We start from the raw sequence: 15,586 nt of genomic DNA on the forward strand, positions 1-15,586 counted from the left end.
TACTTGACTGTCCCTTTAAGATAGGAAGCCCTTTACCACCATCTCCCATTAGAGTCATCCAGTGATGGAACACAATGTCACAAAGAGGACAGCTGCAGCCATTCTGCTATGCCTGGCTTCTATAAGGATGACTGTGGCTTTAACTAAAGCAGAAAATAGATTTTCAGAAAAAGACCCATTAGAGCCTCTAACATTATAAAATAACAGGATTCGGAATAAGGTTGACTCATCAGACGCACTAGACAATATGTAGTATGCTCGCTAGAGGGCGCACGCGGACTGAAGTTAAATAGATTGTTGTGTTGCATGTTGGGAATTGTAGTTCGGAAGCCTCTAATACCGCGAGTGCCTGGCGGGAAGATCGGTGACCTCTAACCTCACGGCATGGAAGCCAAACAGAGAGAGGCGATTATATCCGAGCTGAGGGCGATAGAAAACAGCACTGACAGCTTGTGAGACCCCGCAGAGAAGCCAGCAACGGCAATTACATATATATATATGGGGGGATGGGTAGCCCGGAATGTACCATTAGTTCCGTTGTATAGGGGGTTTGTGTTGGGCTATACCGTTAGTACTGGTGCATAGGGGTTTTTTGTTGGGCTATACCGTTAGTACTCGTTTATAGGGGGTTTGTGTTGTGCTATACTGCTGGTGCATAGGGGGTTTGTGTTGGGCTATACTGCTGGTGCATAGGGGGTTTGTGTTGGGCTATACTGCTAGTGCTGGTGCATAGGGGGTTTGTGTTGGGCTATACTGCTAGTGCTGGTGCATAGGGGGTTTGTGTTGGGCTATACTGCTGGTGCATGGGGGGTTTGTTTTGGGCTATACTGCTGGTGCATAGGGGGTTTGTGTTGGGCTATACTGCTGGTGCATAGGGGGTTTGTATTGGGCTATACTGTTAGTGCTGGTGCATAGGGGGTTTGTTTTGGGCTATACTGCTGGTGCATAGGGGGTTTGTGTTGGGCTATACTGCTGGTGCATAGGGGGTTTGTATTGGGCTATACTGTTAGTGCTGGTGCATAGGGGGTTTGTTTTGGGCTATACTGTTAGTGCTGGTGCATAGGGGGTTTGTTTTGGGCTATACTGTTAGTGCTGGTGCATAGGGGGTTTGTTTTGGGCTATACTGTTAGTGCTGGTGCATAGGGGGTTTGTGTTGGGCTATACTGCTGGTGCATAGGGGGTTTGTGTTGGGCTATACTGCTGGTGCATAGGGGGTTTGTGTTGGGCTATACTGCTGGTGCATAGGGGGTTTGTGTTGGGCTATACTGCTGGTGCATAGGGGGTTTGTGTTGGGCTATACTGTTAGTGCTGGTGCATAGGGGGTTTGTTTTGGGCTATACTGTTAGTGCTGGTGCATAGGGGGTTTGTTTTGGGCTATACTGTTAGTGCTGGTGCATAGGGGGTTTGTGTTGGGCTATACTGCTGGTGCATAGGGGGTTTGTTTTGGGCTATACCGTTAGTGCTGGTGCATAGGGGGATTGTGTTGGGCTATACCGTTAGTGCTGGTGCATAGGGGGATTGTGTTGGGCTATACCGTTAGTGCTGGTGCATAGGGGGATTGTGTTGGGCTATACCGTTAGTGCTGGTGCATAGGGGGTTTGTGTTGGGCTATACCGTTAGTGCTGGTGCATAGGGGGATTGTGTTGGGCTATACCGTTAGTGCTGGTGCATAGGGGGATTGTGTTGGGCTATACCGTTAGTGCTGGTGCATAGGGGGATTGTGTTGGGCTATACCGTTAGTGCTGGTGCATAGGGGGATTGTGTTGGGCTATACCGTTAGTGCTGGTGCATAGGGGGATTGTGTTGGGCTATACCGTTAGTGCTGGTGCATAGGGGGATTGTGTAGGGCTATACCGTTAGTGCTGGTGCATAGGGGGATTGTGTAGGGCTATACCGTTAGTGCTGGTGCATAGGGGGATTGTGTAGGGCTATACCGTTAGTGCTGGTGCATAGGGGGATTGTGTAGGGCTATACCGTTAGTGCTGGTGCATAGGGGGTTTGTGTTGGGCTATACCGTTAGTGCTGGTGCATAGGGGTTTTTTGTTGGGCTATACCGTTAGTACTCGTTTATAGGGGGTTTGTGTTGTGCTATACTGCTGGTGCATAGGGGTTTGTGTTGGGCTATACTGCTGGTGCATAGGGGGTTTGTGTTGGGCTATACTGCTGGTGCATAGGGGGTTTGTGTTGGGCTATACTGCTGGTGCATAGGGGGTTTGTGTTGGGCTATACTGCTGGTGCATAGGGGGTTTGTGTTGGGCTATACTGCTGGTGCATAGGGGGTTTGTGTTGGGCTATACTGCTGGTGCATAGGGGGTTTGTGTTGGGCTATACTGCTGGTGCATAGGGGGTTTGTGTTGGGCTATACTGCTGGTGCATAGGGGGTTTGTGTTGGGCTATACTGCTGGTGCATAGGGGGTTTGTGTTGGGCTATACTGCTGGTGCATAGGGGGTTTGTGTTGGGCTATACTGCTGGTGCATAGGGGGTTTGTGTTGGGCTATACTGTTAGTGCTGGTGCATAGGGGGTTTGTTTTGGGCTATACCGTTAGTGCTGGTGCATAGGGGGATTGTGTTGGGCTATACCGTTAGTGCTGGTGCATAGGGGGATTGTGTTGGGCTATACCGTTAGTGCTGGTGCATAGGGGGATTGTGTTGGGCTATACTGTTAGTGCTGGTGCATAGGGGGATTGTGTTGGGCTATACCGTTAGTGCTGGTGCATAGGGGGTTTGTGTTGGGCCATACCGTTAGTGCTGGTGCATAGGGGGTTTATGTTGGGCCATACCGTTAGTGCTGGTGCATAGGGGGTTTGTGTTGGGCCATACCGTTAGTGCTGGTGCATAGGGGGTTTGTGTTGGGCCATACCGTTAGTGCTGGTGCATAGGGGGTTTGTGTTGGGCCATACCGTTAGTGCTGGTGCATAGGGGGTTTGTGTTGGGCCATACCGTTAGTGCTGGTGCATAGGGGGTTTGTGTTGGGCCATACCGTTAGTGCTTATGGTTTGAAGACACTTGGTTCCAACTGTATGTTAATATAATTAGTTTAATTAACCTACAATACATTTAAAGGAACAGTCAACACGAAAATAAATTGTTTAAAGAGATAGATAATCTCTCTTTTTTTTTTTTTTAACCCATTCCCCAGTTTTGCATAACTAACACTTATTATATTAATATACTTTTTACCTCTGTGATTACCGTGTATCTAAACCTCTGCAGACTGCCCCCTTATCTCATTGCTTTTTACAAATTTGCATTTGGGCCAAACAGTGCTGCTTCATAAATGACTCCACAGGATTGAGCACAATGTTATCTATGTGGCACACATGAACTAGCACTTTCTGACTGTGAAACGCTGATAAAATGCACTGAGATAAAAGGCAGCCTGCAGGGGCTTAGAAACTGTCAGATGTTTAGATTTAAAGATTATAAAGCATATGAATATAACATTGTTGGTTGTGCAAAGCTAAGGAATGGGTAGTAAAGGTGTTACGTATCTTTATAAACAATAAAATAAAGTAGACTCTCCCTTTAAGGTGATCGGATTTTATTGGTGGTGTAGTGGAATGATACTACAAGTCCTGTACCTTAAACAAAACCAGTTTTATATTATTGTATTAGTTGAAATCTGCAAGTAAGGAAATAATGAATTATTTTATGTTCACATATACTCAAGCAAGATGCCTGCGCTAAGAAAGACAAATAGATGGATAAGGATATGTAAATATATTTAGAGCAATGCAAAATGTAGATGTACAGTTGTAAAAGTCAACTTATCCTGGTACAAATATTACTTCTACTTTACTTCTATAGACTACCCTGTATGGCTGATATATGAATTAAAGGGCCTGTGTGTCACTATCAGGACCCATGGGCTAGTTGGGGAGAATATATAACAAACAAACAGGCCTACATATAGCACAAAAAGGCTACCCTAAAAAAGGAGGTTAGTTCCAAAAAAAAAACCCCCCAAACAATAAAATAAATCATACAGAGTGAATAGGGAGCGCTACAAAAAAGCTGCTATATAAGAGGGTATAAAAATCAAATAGAGATTGTATGATTTTTTTAAAAAACAAGTTAATAATATTTATTTAACATAATAACAATAAATGTAAATAAATAGCAAATATATTGTGTGACCACCGGTGGTTTTAAAATGAATTGGATAAATGTTCAGATAAAAAGTTAATTAAAAAAGAAACAATTCCGCTGCTGGAGGAGAGTATGTCTTATTAAAAACAAAAGCAAAACAAGGGAGTGATTCTGTGGCACAATAGACAGTCAGAAAGTACTTGGCAGTATAGAGTTGAAATTTGTCTCTAGCAAATGTGTGATTCTGAGACCGGATGAAAGATGAATCAGTTGAGCAGTTTGTAACGCAGTATGGTTTAATGAATTGACTCACCCAGAATACGAAGCTTGTTTGTAAAGTGCTTCTCCGTGTGTTATGGAAAAACGGATCCACTTAAGAAGTTACCTTAGCGGTGTGCTGAAAGACGCCTCATCTTAAAAAAGGCTACACAAGTAGAAACGCGTTGATTTGCACTCCCTGAATGGCTTATAATTAAAGATTGTATACAGAGCGCTCTGTTATATTGTTGATAACTTCAAAGAAATAGCCTGACTCGAATTGTAACAGAGTTACGACACACAGCATATACTTGGTATATTTGTTGCAACCTGGATTTGCAAACTTCAGTGAGACGCAGACCACCCGGTAATCCATGACTCTGATTGTTTGGATAACAGTCACGTGACTCCACGCACACCGAGGAACGAGTATCAGCTAGGATACACCTTAAGCGTCTTTAAGCACACCGCTAAGGTAACTTCTTAAGTGGATACCAATCCGTTTTTCCATAACACACGGAGAAGCACTTTACAAACAAGCTTCATATTCTGGGTGAGTCAATTCATTGAACCATACTGCGTTACAAACTGCTCAACTGATTCATCTTTCATCCGGTCTCAGAATCACACATTTGCTAGAGACAAATTTCAACTCTATACTGCCAAGACCTTTTATCTGAACATTTAACCAATTCATTTTAAAACCACCGGTGGTCACACAATATATTTGCTATTTATTTACATTTATTGTTATTATGTTAAATAAATATTATTAACTTGTTTTTTAAAATATTCATACAATCTCCCTTTGATTTTTATACCCTCTTTCGCTTTTTTGTAGCGCTCCCTATTCACTCTGTTTGATCTAGTTGGGGAGAATATCATGTGGGGTTGTATATTGCACTGCCCGGTGATTGAGGAACATATATGGAGCAGGGTGCACCAGTTGTATATAAGCAGAGTCTCAAGCACATCACATTTGATCGCTTCCTCCTCTCTCCTCTATAGAGTGAAGTCCCTGCGCTGCTTAGTAGATTTCACTGATCCTGAGAAGGGGGAACTCCTACAAGCTCAAAGCAAGGTAACAATGAGATGTTTGTTTCTGTTTTAGCCATAGAACAAAAACATCAGTACTACATGCACCTTACGTGCAAACATATTAAAGTGAAGGTCCATTTTGATGAATTAGTGCCCGGTTTTTTATAAACCTATTAAAAATAAGGGCACTTTATTTCTTCAAAGTTGACATCTCACTGTTTTCTTCAAAAACTTACATTTTAATCCTGGCAGCCGCTCCAGCACTTCCTCCGCCCGTCGCAAACCGTCTTCGCTGGTCTGAAATGACGAATCCGGCTTCATCCAATCACAGCGTTGCATCATGCCAAGATTTCCCCCGGGGGGAAGTTGTGATTGGAGGAAGCCTGATTCGTAATTTCTGACGTCTGCAGAGGCTTCCGATGGCCGGGGGTAATCGCTGGATCAGGATTAAAAGGTAAGTTTTTGAAGAAAACAGTGAAATGTCAATTTCTTTCATGTAATTAGCAAGAGTCCATGAGCTAGTGACGTATGGGATATACATTCCTACCAGGAGGAGCAAAGTTTCCCAAACCTCAAAATGCCTACAAATACACCCCTCACCACACCCACAAATCAGTTTTACAAACGTTGCCTCCTATGGAGGTGGTGAAGTAAGTTTGTGCTAGATTCTACGTTGATATGCGCTCCGCAGCAGGTTGGAGCCCGGTTTTCCTCTCAGCGTGCAGTGAATGTCAGAGGGATGTGAGGAGAGTATTGCCTATTTGAATTCAATGGTCTCCTTTTACGGGGTCTATTTCATAGGTTCTCTGTTATCGGTCGTAGAGATTCATCTCTTACCTCCCATTTCAGATCGAATATATATATATATATATATATATATATATATATATATATATATATATATATATATATATATATATATATATATATATATATATATATATATATATATATATATATACCATTACCTCTGCTGATTTTCGTTTCAGTACTGGTTTGGCTTTCTACAACATGTAGATGAGTGTCCTGGGGTAAGTAAGTCTTATTTTCTGTGACACTCTAAGCTATGGTTGGGCACTTTTTTTATAAAGTTCTAAATATATGTATTCAAACATTTATTTGCCTTGACTCAGGATGTTCAACATTCCTTATTTTCAGACAGTTTCATATTTGGGATAATGCATTTGAATAAAACAATTTTTTTCTTACCTTGAAATTTGACTTTTCCCTGTGGGCTGTTAGGCTCGCGGGGGCTGAAAATGCTTCATTTTATTGTGTCATTCTTGGCGCTGACTTTTTTGGCGCCAATTTTTTTTTCCGTTTCCGGCGTCATACGTGTCGCCGGAAGTTGCGTCATTTTTGACGTTCTTTTGCGCCAAAAATGTCGGCGTTCCGGATGTGGCGTCATTTTTTGGTGCCAAAAGCATTTAGGTGCCAAATAATGTGGGCGTCTTATTTGGCGCTAAAAAAATATGGGCGTGACTTTTGTCTCCACATTATTTAAGTCTCATTTTTTTATTGCTTCTGTTTGCTAGAAGCTTGTTCACTGGCATTTTTTCCCATTCCTGAAACTCTCATTTAAGGAATTTGTTCATTTTTGCTTTATATGTTGTTTTTTCTATTACATATTGCAAGATGTCCCATGTTGAAGCTGAGTCAGAAGATACTTCTGGAAAATCACTGCCTGGTGCTGGAGCTACCAAAGCTAAGTGTATCTGCTGTAAACTTTTGGTAGCTGTTCCTCCAGCTGTTTGTATTGAATGTCATGACAAACTTGTTAATGCAGATAATATTTCCTTTAGTAAAGTTACATTACCTGTTGCTGTTCCATCAACATCTAATACTCAGAGTGTTCCTGATAACATAAGAGATTTTGTTTCTAAATCCATTAAGAAGGCTATGTCTGTTATTCCTCCTTCTAGTAAACGTAAAAAGTCTTTTAAAACATCTCATTTTTCAGATGAATTTTTAAATGAACATCATTCTGATTCTGATAATGGCTCTTCTGGTTCAGAGAATTCTGTCTCAGAGGTTGATGCTGATAAATCTTCATATTTATTTAAAATGGAATTTATTCGTTCTTTACTTAAAGAAGTCCTAATTGCATTAGAAATTGAGGATTCTGGTCCTCTTGATACTAAATCTAAACGTTTAGATAAGGTTTTTAAATCTCCTGTAGTTATTTCAGAAGTTTTTCCTGTTCCTGGTGCTATTTCTGAAGTAATTTCCAGGGAAAGGAATAATTTGGGTAATTCATTTACTCCTTCTAAACGTTTTAAGCAATTATATCCTGTGCCATCTGACAGATTAGAATTTTGGGACAAAATCCCTAAGGTTGATGGGGCTGTCTCTACTCTTGCTAAGCGTACTACCATTCCTACGGCAGATGGTACTTCCTTTAAGGATCCTTTAGATAGGAAAATTGAATCCTTTCTAAGAAAAGCTTACTTGTGTTCAGGTAATCTTCTTAGACCTGCTATATCTTTGGCGGATGTTGCTGCAGCTTCAACTTTTTGGTTGGAAGCTTTAGCGCAACAAGTATCAGATCATAATTCTCATAGCATTATTATTCTTCTTCAACATGCTAAATTTATTTGTGATGCCATCTTTGATATCATTAGAGTTGATGTCAGGTATATGTCTCTAGCTATTTTAGCTAGAAGAGCTTTATGGCTTAAAACTTGGAATGCTGATATGTCTTCTAAGTCTACTCTGCTATCCCTTTCTTTCCAGGGTAATAAATTATTTGGTTCTCAGTTGGATTCTATTATCTCAACTGTTACTGGAGGGAAAGGAACTTTTTTACCACAGGATAAAAAATCGAAAGATAAATTTAGGTCTAATAATCGTTTTCGTTCCTTTCGTCACAACAAGGAACAAAAGCCTGATCCTTCATCCTCAGGAGCGGTATCAGTTTGGAAACCATCTCCAGTCTGGAATAAATCCAAGCCTTTTAGAACATCAAAGCCAGCTCCTAAGTCCACATGAAGGTGGGGCCCTCATTCCAGCTCAGCTGGTAGGGGGCAGATTACGTTTTTTCAAAGGAATTTGGATCAATTCCGTTCACAATCTTTTGGATTCAGAATATTGTTTCAGAAGGGTACAGAATTGGCTTCAAGATAAGGCCTCCTGCAAAGAGATTTTTTCTTTCCCGTGTCCCAGTAAATCCAGCGAAGGCTCAAGCATTTCTGAAATGTGTTTCAGATCTAGAGTTGGCTGGAGTAATTATGCCAGTTCCAGTTCTGGAACAGGGACTGGGGTTTTATTCAAATCTCTTCATTGTACCAAAGAAGGAGAATTCCTTCAGACCAGTTCTGGATCTAAAAATATTGAATCGTTATGTAAGGATACCAACATTCAAAATGGTAACTGTAAGGACTATCCTGCCTTTTGTTCAGCAAGGGCATTATATGTCTACAATAGATTTACAGGATGCATATCTGCATATTCCGATTCATCCAGATCACTATCAGTTTCTGAGATTCTCGTTCCTAGACAAGCATTACCAGTTTGTGGCGCTGCCGTTTGGCCTAGCAACAGCTCCAAGAATTTTTACAAAGGTTCTCGGTGCCCTTCTGTCTGTAATCAGAGAACAGGGTATTGTGGTATTTCCTTATTTGGACGATATCTTGGTACTTGCTCAGTCTTCACATTTAGCAGAATCTCATACGAATTGACTTGTGTTGTTTCTTCAAGATCATGGTTGGAGGATCAATTTACTAAAAAGTTCATTGATTCCTCAGACAAGGGTAACCTTTTTGGGTTTCCAGATAGATTCAGTGTCCATGACTCTATCTTTGACAGACAAGAGACGTCTAAAATTGATATCAGCTTGTCGAAACCTTCAGTCGCAATCATTCCCTTCGGTAGCCTTATGCATGGAAATTCTAGGTCTTATGACTGCTGCATCGGACGCGATTCCCCTTTGCTCGTTTTCACATGCGACCTCTTCAGCTCTGTATGCTGAACCAGTGGTGCAGGGATTACACAAAGATATCTCAATTAATATCTTTAAAACCGATTGTACGACACTCTCTGACGTGGTGGACAGATCACCATCGTTTAGTTCAGGGGGCTTCTTTTGTTCTTCCGACCTGGACTGTAATCTCAACAGATGCAAGTCTTACAGGTTGGGGAGCTGTGTGGGGGTCTCTGACAGCACAAGGGGTTTGGGAATCTCAGGAGGTGAGATTACCGATCAATATTTTGGAACTCCGTGCAATTTTCAGAGCTCTTCAGTCTTGGCCTCTTCTAAAGAGAGAATCGTTCATTTTGTTTTCAGACGGACAATGTCACAACTGTGGCATACATCAATCATCAAGGAGGGACTCACAGCCCTCTGGCTATGAAAGAAGTATCTCGAATTCTGGTTTGGGCGGAATCCAGCTCCTGTCTAGTTTCTGCGGTTCATATCCCAGGTATAGACAATTGGGAAGCGGATTATCTCAGTCGCCAAACGTTGCATCCGGGCGAATGGTCTCTTCACCCAGAGGTATTTCTTCAGATTGTCCAAATGTGGGGACTTCCAGAAAAAGATCTGATGGCCTCTCATCTAAACAAGAAACTTCCCAGGTATCTGTCCAGATCCAGGGATCCTCAAGCGGAAGCAGTGGATGCATTGTCACTTCCTTGGAAGTATCATCCTGCCTATATCTTTCCGCCTCTAGTTCTTCTTCCAAGAGTAATCTCCAAGATTCTGAAGGAATGCTCGTTTGTTCTGCTGGTAGCTCCAGCATGGCCTCACAGGTTTTGGTATGCGGATCTTGTCCGGATGGCCTCTTGCCAACCGTGGACTCTTCCGTTAAGGCCAGACCTTCTGTCGCAAGGTCCTTTTTTCCATCAGGATCTCAAATCCTTAAATTTAAAGGTATGGAGATTGAACGCTTGATTCTTGGTCAAAGAGGTTTCTCTGACTCTGTGATTAATACTATGTTACAGGCTCGTAAATCTGTATCTAGGGAGATATATTAGAGTCTGGAAGACTTATATTTCTTGGTGTCTTTCTCATCATTTTTCCTGGCATTCTTTTAGAATTCCGAGAATTTTACAGTTTCTTCAGGATGGTTTGGATAAAGGTTTGTCTGCAAGTTCCTTGAAAGGACACATCTCTGCTCTTTCTGTTCTTTTTCACAGAAAGATTGCTAATCTTCCTGATATTCATTGTTTTGTACAAGCTTTGGTTCGTATTAAACCTGTCATTAAGTCAATTTCTCCTCCTTGGAGTTTGAATTTGGTTCTGGGGGCTCTTCAAGCTCTTCAGTTTGAACCTATGCATTCATTGGACATTAAATTACTTTCTTGAAAAGTTTTGTTCCTTTTGGCCATCTCTTCTGCCAGAAGAGTTTCTGAATTATCTGCTCTTTCTTGTGAGTCTCCTTTTCTGATTTTTCATCGGGATAAGGCGGTGTTGCGAACTTCTTTTGAATTTTTACCTAAGGTTGTGAATTCCAACAACATTAGTAGAGAAATTGTGGTTCCTTCATTATGTCCTAATCCTAAGAATTCTAAGGAGAAATCATTGCATTCTTTGGCTGTAGTTAGAGCTTTGAAATATTATGTTGAAGCTACTAAGAATTTCCGAAAGACTTCTAGTCTATTTGTTATCTTTTCCGGTTCTAGGAAAGGTCAGAAGGCTTCTGCCATTTCTTTGGCATCTTGGTTGAAATCTTTAATTCATCATGCTTATGTCGAGTCGGGTAAAACTCCGCCTCAAAGGATTACAGCTCATTCTACTTGGTCAGTTTCTACTTCCTGGGCGTTTAGGAATGAAGCTTCGGTTGATCAGATTTGCAAAGCAGCAACTTGGTCTTCTTTGCATACTTTTACTAAATTCTACCATTTTGATGTGTTTTCTTCTTCTGAAGCTGTTTTTGGTAGAAAAGTACTTCAGGCAGCTGTTTCAGTTTGAATCTTCTGCTTATGTTTTCAGTTTTTTTCATTATAAAATTTAATCTTTATTTTGGGTGTGGATTATTTTTCAGCGGAATTGGCTGTCTTTATTTTATCCCTCCCTCTCTAGTGACTCCACATCTTGGGTAGTCCTTATCCCATACGTCACTAGCTCATGGACTCTTGCTAATTACATGAAAGAAAACAAAATTTATGTAAGAACCTACCTGATAAATTCATTTCTTTCATATTAGCAAGAGTCCATGAGGCCCACCCTTTTTTGTGGTGGTTATGATTTTTTTGTATAAAGCACAATTATTCCAATTCCTTATTTTTTATGCTTTCGCACTTTTTTCTTATCACCCCACTTCTTGGCTATTCGTTAAACTGATTTGTGGGTGTGGTGAGGGGTGTATTTGTAGGCATTTTGAGGTTTGGGAAACTTTGTCCCTCCTGGTAGGAATGTATATCCCATATGTCACTAGCTCATGGACTCTTGCTAATATGAAAGAAATGAATTTATCAGGTAAGTTCTTACATAAATTATGTTTTTGATGAATTAAAGTGCCCTTGTTTTTAATAGGTTTATTAAAAACCGGGCACTAATTCATCATCAAAATGGACCTTCACTTTAATGTGTAGCAATGCAGTTCACACTCATTCTTTTCCCTGCTGTAGTAAATTACGTTTACTACAGTTGTGTGCTATTCTTGCATTAGGGGCACAAGGTGTTTTAACCCCTGCAAAGGATCAAACACAAAATTTAAAGGGACATGAAACCTATTCTTTTTCTTTCATGATCCAGATAGGTCATGTGATTTTAAACAACTTTCCAATTTACGTCTATTATCTAATTTGTTTTGTTCTCTTGATATCCTTTTTTGAAAAGGATACCTAAGTAGACTCAATAACTGCTGATTGGTGGCTGCATCTATATGCCTCATGTTATTGGCTCACACAATGCTTTCAACTAGTTCCCAGTAGTGCATTGTTGCTGCTTCAACAAAGGATACCAAGTGAATGAAGCAAATTAGATAATAGAAGTCAATTCGAAAGTTGTTTAAAATTGTATCTGAATAATGAAATAAATATGTTGTGCTTCATGTCAAGACCTGCAGGACACAGCTGGTGTTTGTTAGCTACTTGCATATGCCTCTCCTGAATGGCTTCCCAGCCTCGTTATACTCATAAGCTACAGTATTTGCAGCACCCAAGTGAGATCTTAGCTATATATTTAACCCTATTTTCAGTATATGACAACATTTTATAACAATATTTAAATCTCCAGTTGCAGAGGAGCAAACACTTCTGCAAGTTCACCTGTGGGTTTGTTTTTTATGTAGAAATGAGGATATGGAATCAATCTCTTACACAGTAATTTAGGCACACATATTATACAATGTATTATATTTAGTCTGAAAGTAGAGACCCTTGGAACTTCAGAAATAGCCAACATGCTTAAAGCGACATTAACACTTTAAGATTGTAATATAAAATTATATATGTAAAAAAACCTCTGCAATATACTTTCATTATTTATTTTGTCCCCTTTTCCTCTAATTCCATTCTGAAACTTAGATTTTCAGTTCCTCTTAGAAATGGAAGTGCATAACACTGTTATATTCCACACAGCCATTGGCTGCACACTATAGTGACCTATTTATAACTGTCTCACAGCATAGAAGATAACCTAAGTTACAACATGGTAGCTCCCATTGTTTTATAGACACTAAAACATTTATTTTGTCAATATTTAAACAGCTAATGAGACTATAAAAAATACATCTACGTGTTATTCTCACTCATCTTTTCTTTGAATGCTTCAATCTAACTAGCATTTATTTAGTGTTTAATGTCCCTTTTAAAGGGACACTCAAGTGAAAAATGTTATGATTCAGATAGAGCAGCAGTTTTAACCCTTTAAGGACACAGCTTTCAGTTTGCTCAATTGTTTTATGACGGAAACATTCTGTCATATGTCCTTAAGAGGTTAAGACATTTTCCAATTTACTTTTATTATCAAATATTGCACACTTTGTGGGGAACAAGATCCTACTGAGCATGTGCACAAGTTCACAGGGTATACATATACTAGTCTGTAATTGGCTGATGTCTGTCACATGATACATGGGGCCGGAAAATGTGAGGAAAAAAAAAAATGCCAGAAAACAAAAATCTGCTTATTTTAAATTTAGAGTAGGTGTTATTGCATCTTTTATTATGTACATGTTAATTATGCAATACTATTGTATTGAGTGGTCCTTTAAAGGGACACTCAAGTCAAATTAACCTTCATTATTCAGATAGAGCAGCAATTTTGAACAACTTTCCAATTTACTTGATACAGGAGGAGTGGAAAACGACATAACTGAAATTTGTCAGAAAAAAAATCTTCTACTCAAAGTTGAGACTAAGTGCTATTGCATTGTCTTTTTATCATGCTTTTGTTTATTGTGCAAATCTACTGTATTCACTGGTCCTGTAAATTCACATCTGTTAAATCATACAACTGATAAAGCATTTAAATTAAAAAAACAATATTGGGTTTAAATGGATGTCACTTTGCCCTTGCCTAAAGCTTTTGTAATATATATTTCCTCTACTATCATCAGGTGTCTGATTCTCTGTCTATCTGGAATACACTTTTTGCTGCGGCTGCTCCACCTTCCTCTCCCACCAACTCATAAACCATGTCTGATCCAGAAGAAGAAGTTGCTCCCCCTAAGCCATACAGCGCCTTTGTTTATGACGCCCAAGCAGACCCAGGCACCCTCTCCTTGAGCGACTCTGATCCAAGCCTGTCAGATGATGCTGAAGTTGCATCTCTCACTCCAGAAGAAGAGGAGGTAGAAGAGGAACTGTGCAGGGACGGAGAGCAGAAGCCTCCAGTTCTGCCATTTATGCTTAAGGGCGCTAATGCCGGTTTCTCACAGCGCAGCACTGACATATTTGGAGGACTAAAGGAGCTGGAAACAATGTTTTCTCCTAGCCAGAGCAGGAATAGAGGAAAACGCCAGAAGTCCCTCAGTTCAGTGAAAGAATGTCCCTTGGAGACTTACTCACCACCAAACGTATCCAAGCAAAGTGACTCATCAAGCACGTCGCACTCGCCTACTGCAGAAGAAACAGCTACTGTCTCTGTGAGTGCAGATGTTGCAGAGGTTCCCCAGGCAGCTTCGCGGCTGCCCGATTACCTTACCCATCCAGAGCGCTGGACTAAATACAGTCTAGAGGAAGTTCCAGAAACAAGTGACAGCAGCAACCGCAGTGCCGCTCTACGCTTCCTGGCTGAATTGCAGCAGCAAAAAGAGGACAAGGAGTCAACGTCTGACTCCAGCTCACGCTCTTACAATCAAGGCGCTTCCAGCTCCAACGAGGGTAGAATTCTGTTTAGCAAGCCCCTTAAAGAATGCAAAGGGACTACGGAAAAGAGAGGGGCACAGCAGGGTTTAATTCTTATCGCAGAGGATTTGGGTGATGAAGGCCAGGAAGAGGGTAAACCTTTACAAGTGCAGACTGAGAGTGTTGGGTTCCATGGAGTCAAGAAACGCAGCAGGAAAAATATCAGACTAAAGGCAGATTCCTGCAGTGAGGATGACTCGTAAAGAACGGGTCATTATAGCAGAGAACATCTTAGTGTCGGGAATAAGTGTTGTTAAACGTGAAGGACTTGTGTATTCTATTCATATAACCAAATCATTCTCTCCAACTCTCCCCCACCCAAAAAAACTGTTGGTCTCAACTAGACAGATTTAAACCAGTTTTTTTTTTAAAGGTATATTTATAGTTTATATCATGTATTTGAAGCTACAACATTTATACCTGCACAAAATAAAAAAATAAAAAACAGAATAAGCTTGTTGAAGTTTTACTTAATGCAGGAATTGGCATGTTTCTTCTTAAAGGGATAGTAAATACCAAAAATGTTTTTGTTTAAAAAGATAGATACTACCTTTTATTTACCATTACCCAGTTTTGCATAACCAACACTGTTATAGAAATATATACTTTTTACCTCTGAGATGACCTTGTATCTAAGCTTCTGCTGACTGCCTCCTTATCTCAGATCTTTTGACAGACTTGCATTTCAGGCAATAAGTGCTGACTCTTGAATAACTCCACGTGCAGGAGCACAATGTTATTTATATGAAACTCATGAACTAATGCCCTCTAGCTGTGGAAAAACTGTCAAATGCATTCAGATTAGAGGTGCTATTCAAGGGCTTAGAAATTAGCATAAGCCTACCTAGGTTAAGCTTTCAACTAAGAATACAAAGAGAACAAAGCAAATTTGATGATAAAAGTAAATTA

At 40.4% G+C, this 15,586-nt stretch overlaps 1 protein-coding gene across 1 annotated transcript; it reads left to right on the plus strand.

The window, feature by feature from the left end:
- Positions 1-353: 353 nt before the first annotated feature.
- Positions 354-15,130, plus strand: TSSC4 (tumor suppressing subtransferable candidate 4). Its single transcript, XM_053688929.1, has 3 exons — positions 354-452; positions 5,357-5,429; positions 13,888-15,130. The coding sequence occupies exon 3, from the start codon at positions 13,966-13,968 to the stop codon at positions 14,878-14,880; it is 915 nt and encodes a 304-aa protein (XP_053544904.1). The 5' UTR covers positions 354-452; positions 5,357-5,429; positions 13,888-13,965; the 3' UTR covers positions 14,881-15,130.
- Positions 15,131-15,586: the final 456 nt, after the last annotated feature.

Source organism: Bombina bombina, chromosome 7 (genome assembly GCF_027579735.1).
Source record: "Bombina bombina isolate aBomBom1 chromosome 7, aBomBom1.pri, whole genome shotgun sequence".
NCBI classification, from domain to species: Eukaryota; Metazoa; Chordata; class Amphibia; order Anura; family Bombinatoridae; genus Bombina; species Bombina bombina.

What these genes read in the sequence shown, in the direction of transcription:
- TSSC4 (XM_053688929.1), top strand. Translation starts at nt 13,966, where the DNA reads ATGTCTGATCCAGAAGAAGAAGTTGCTCCCCCTAAGCCATACAGCGCC.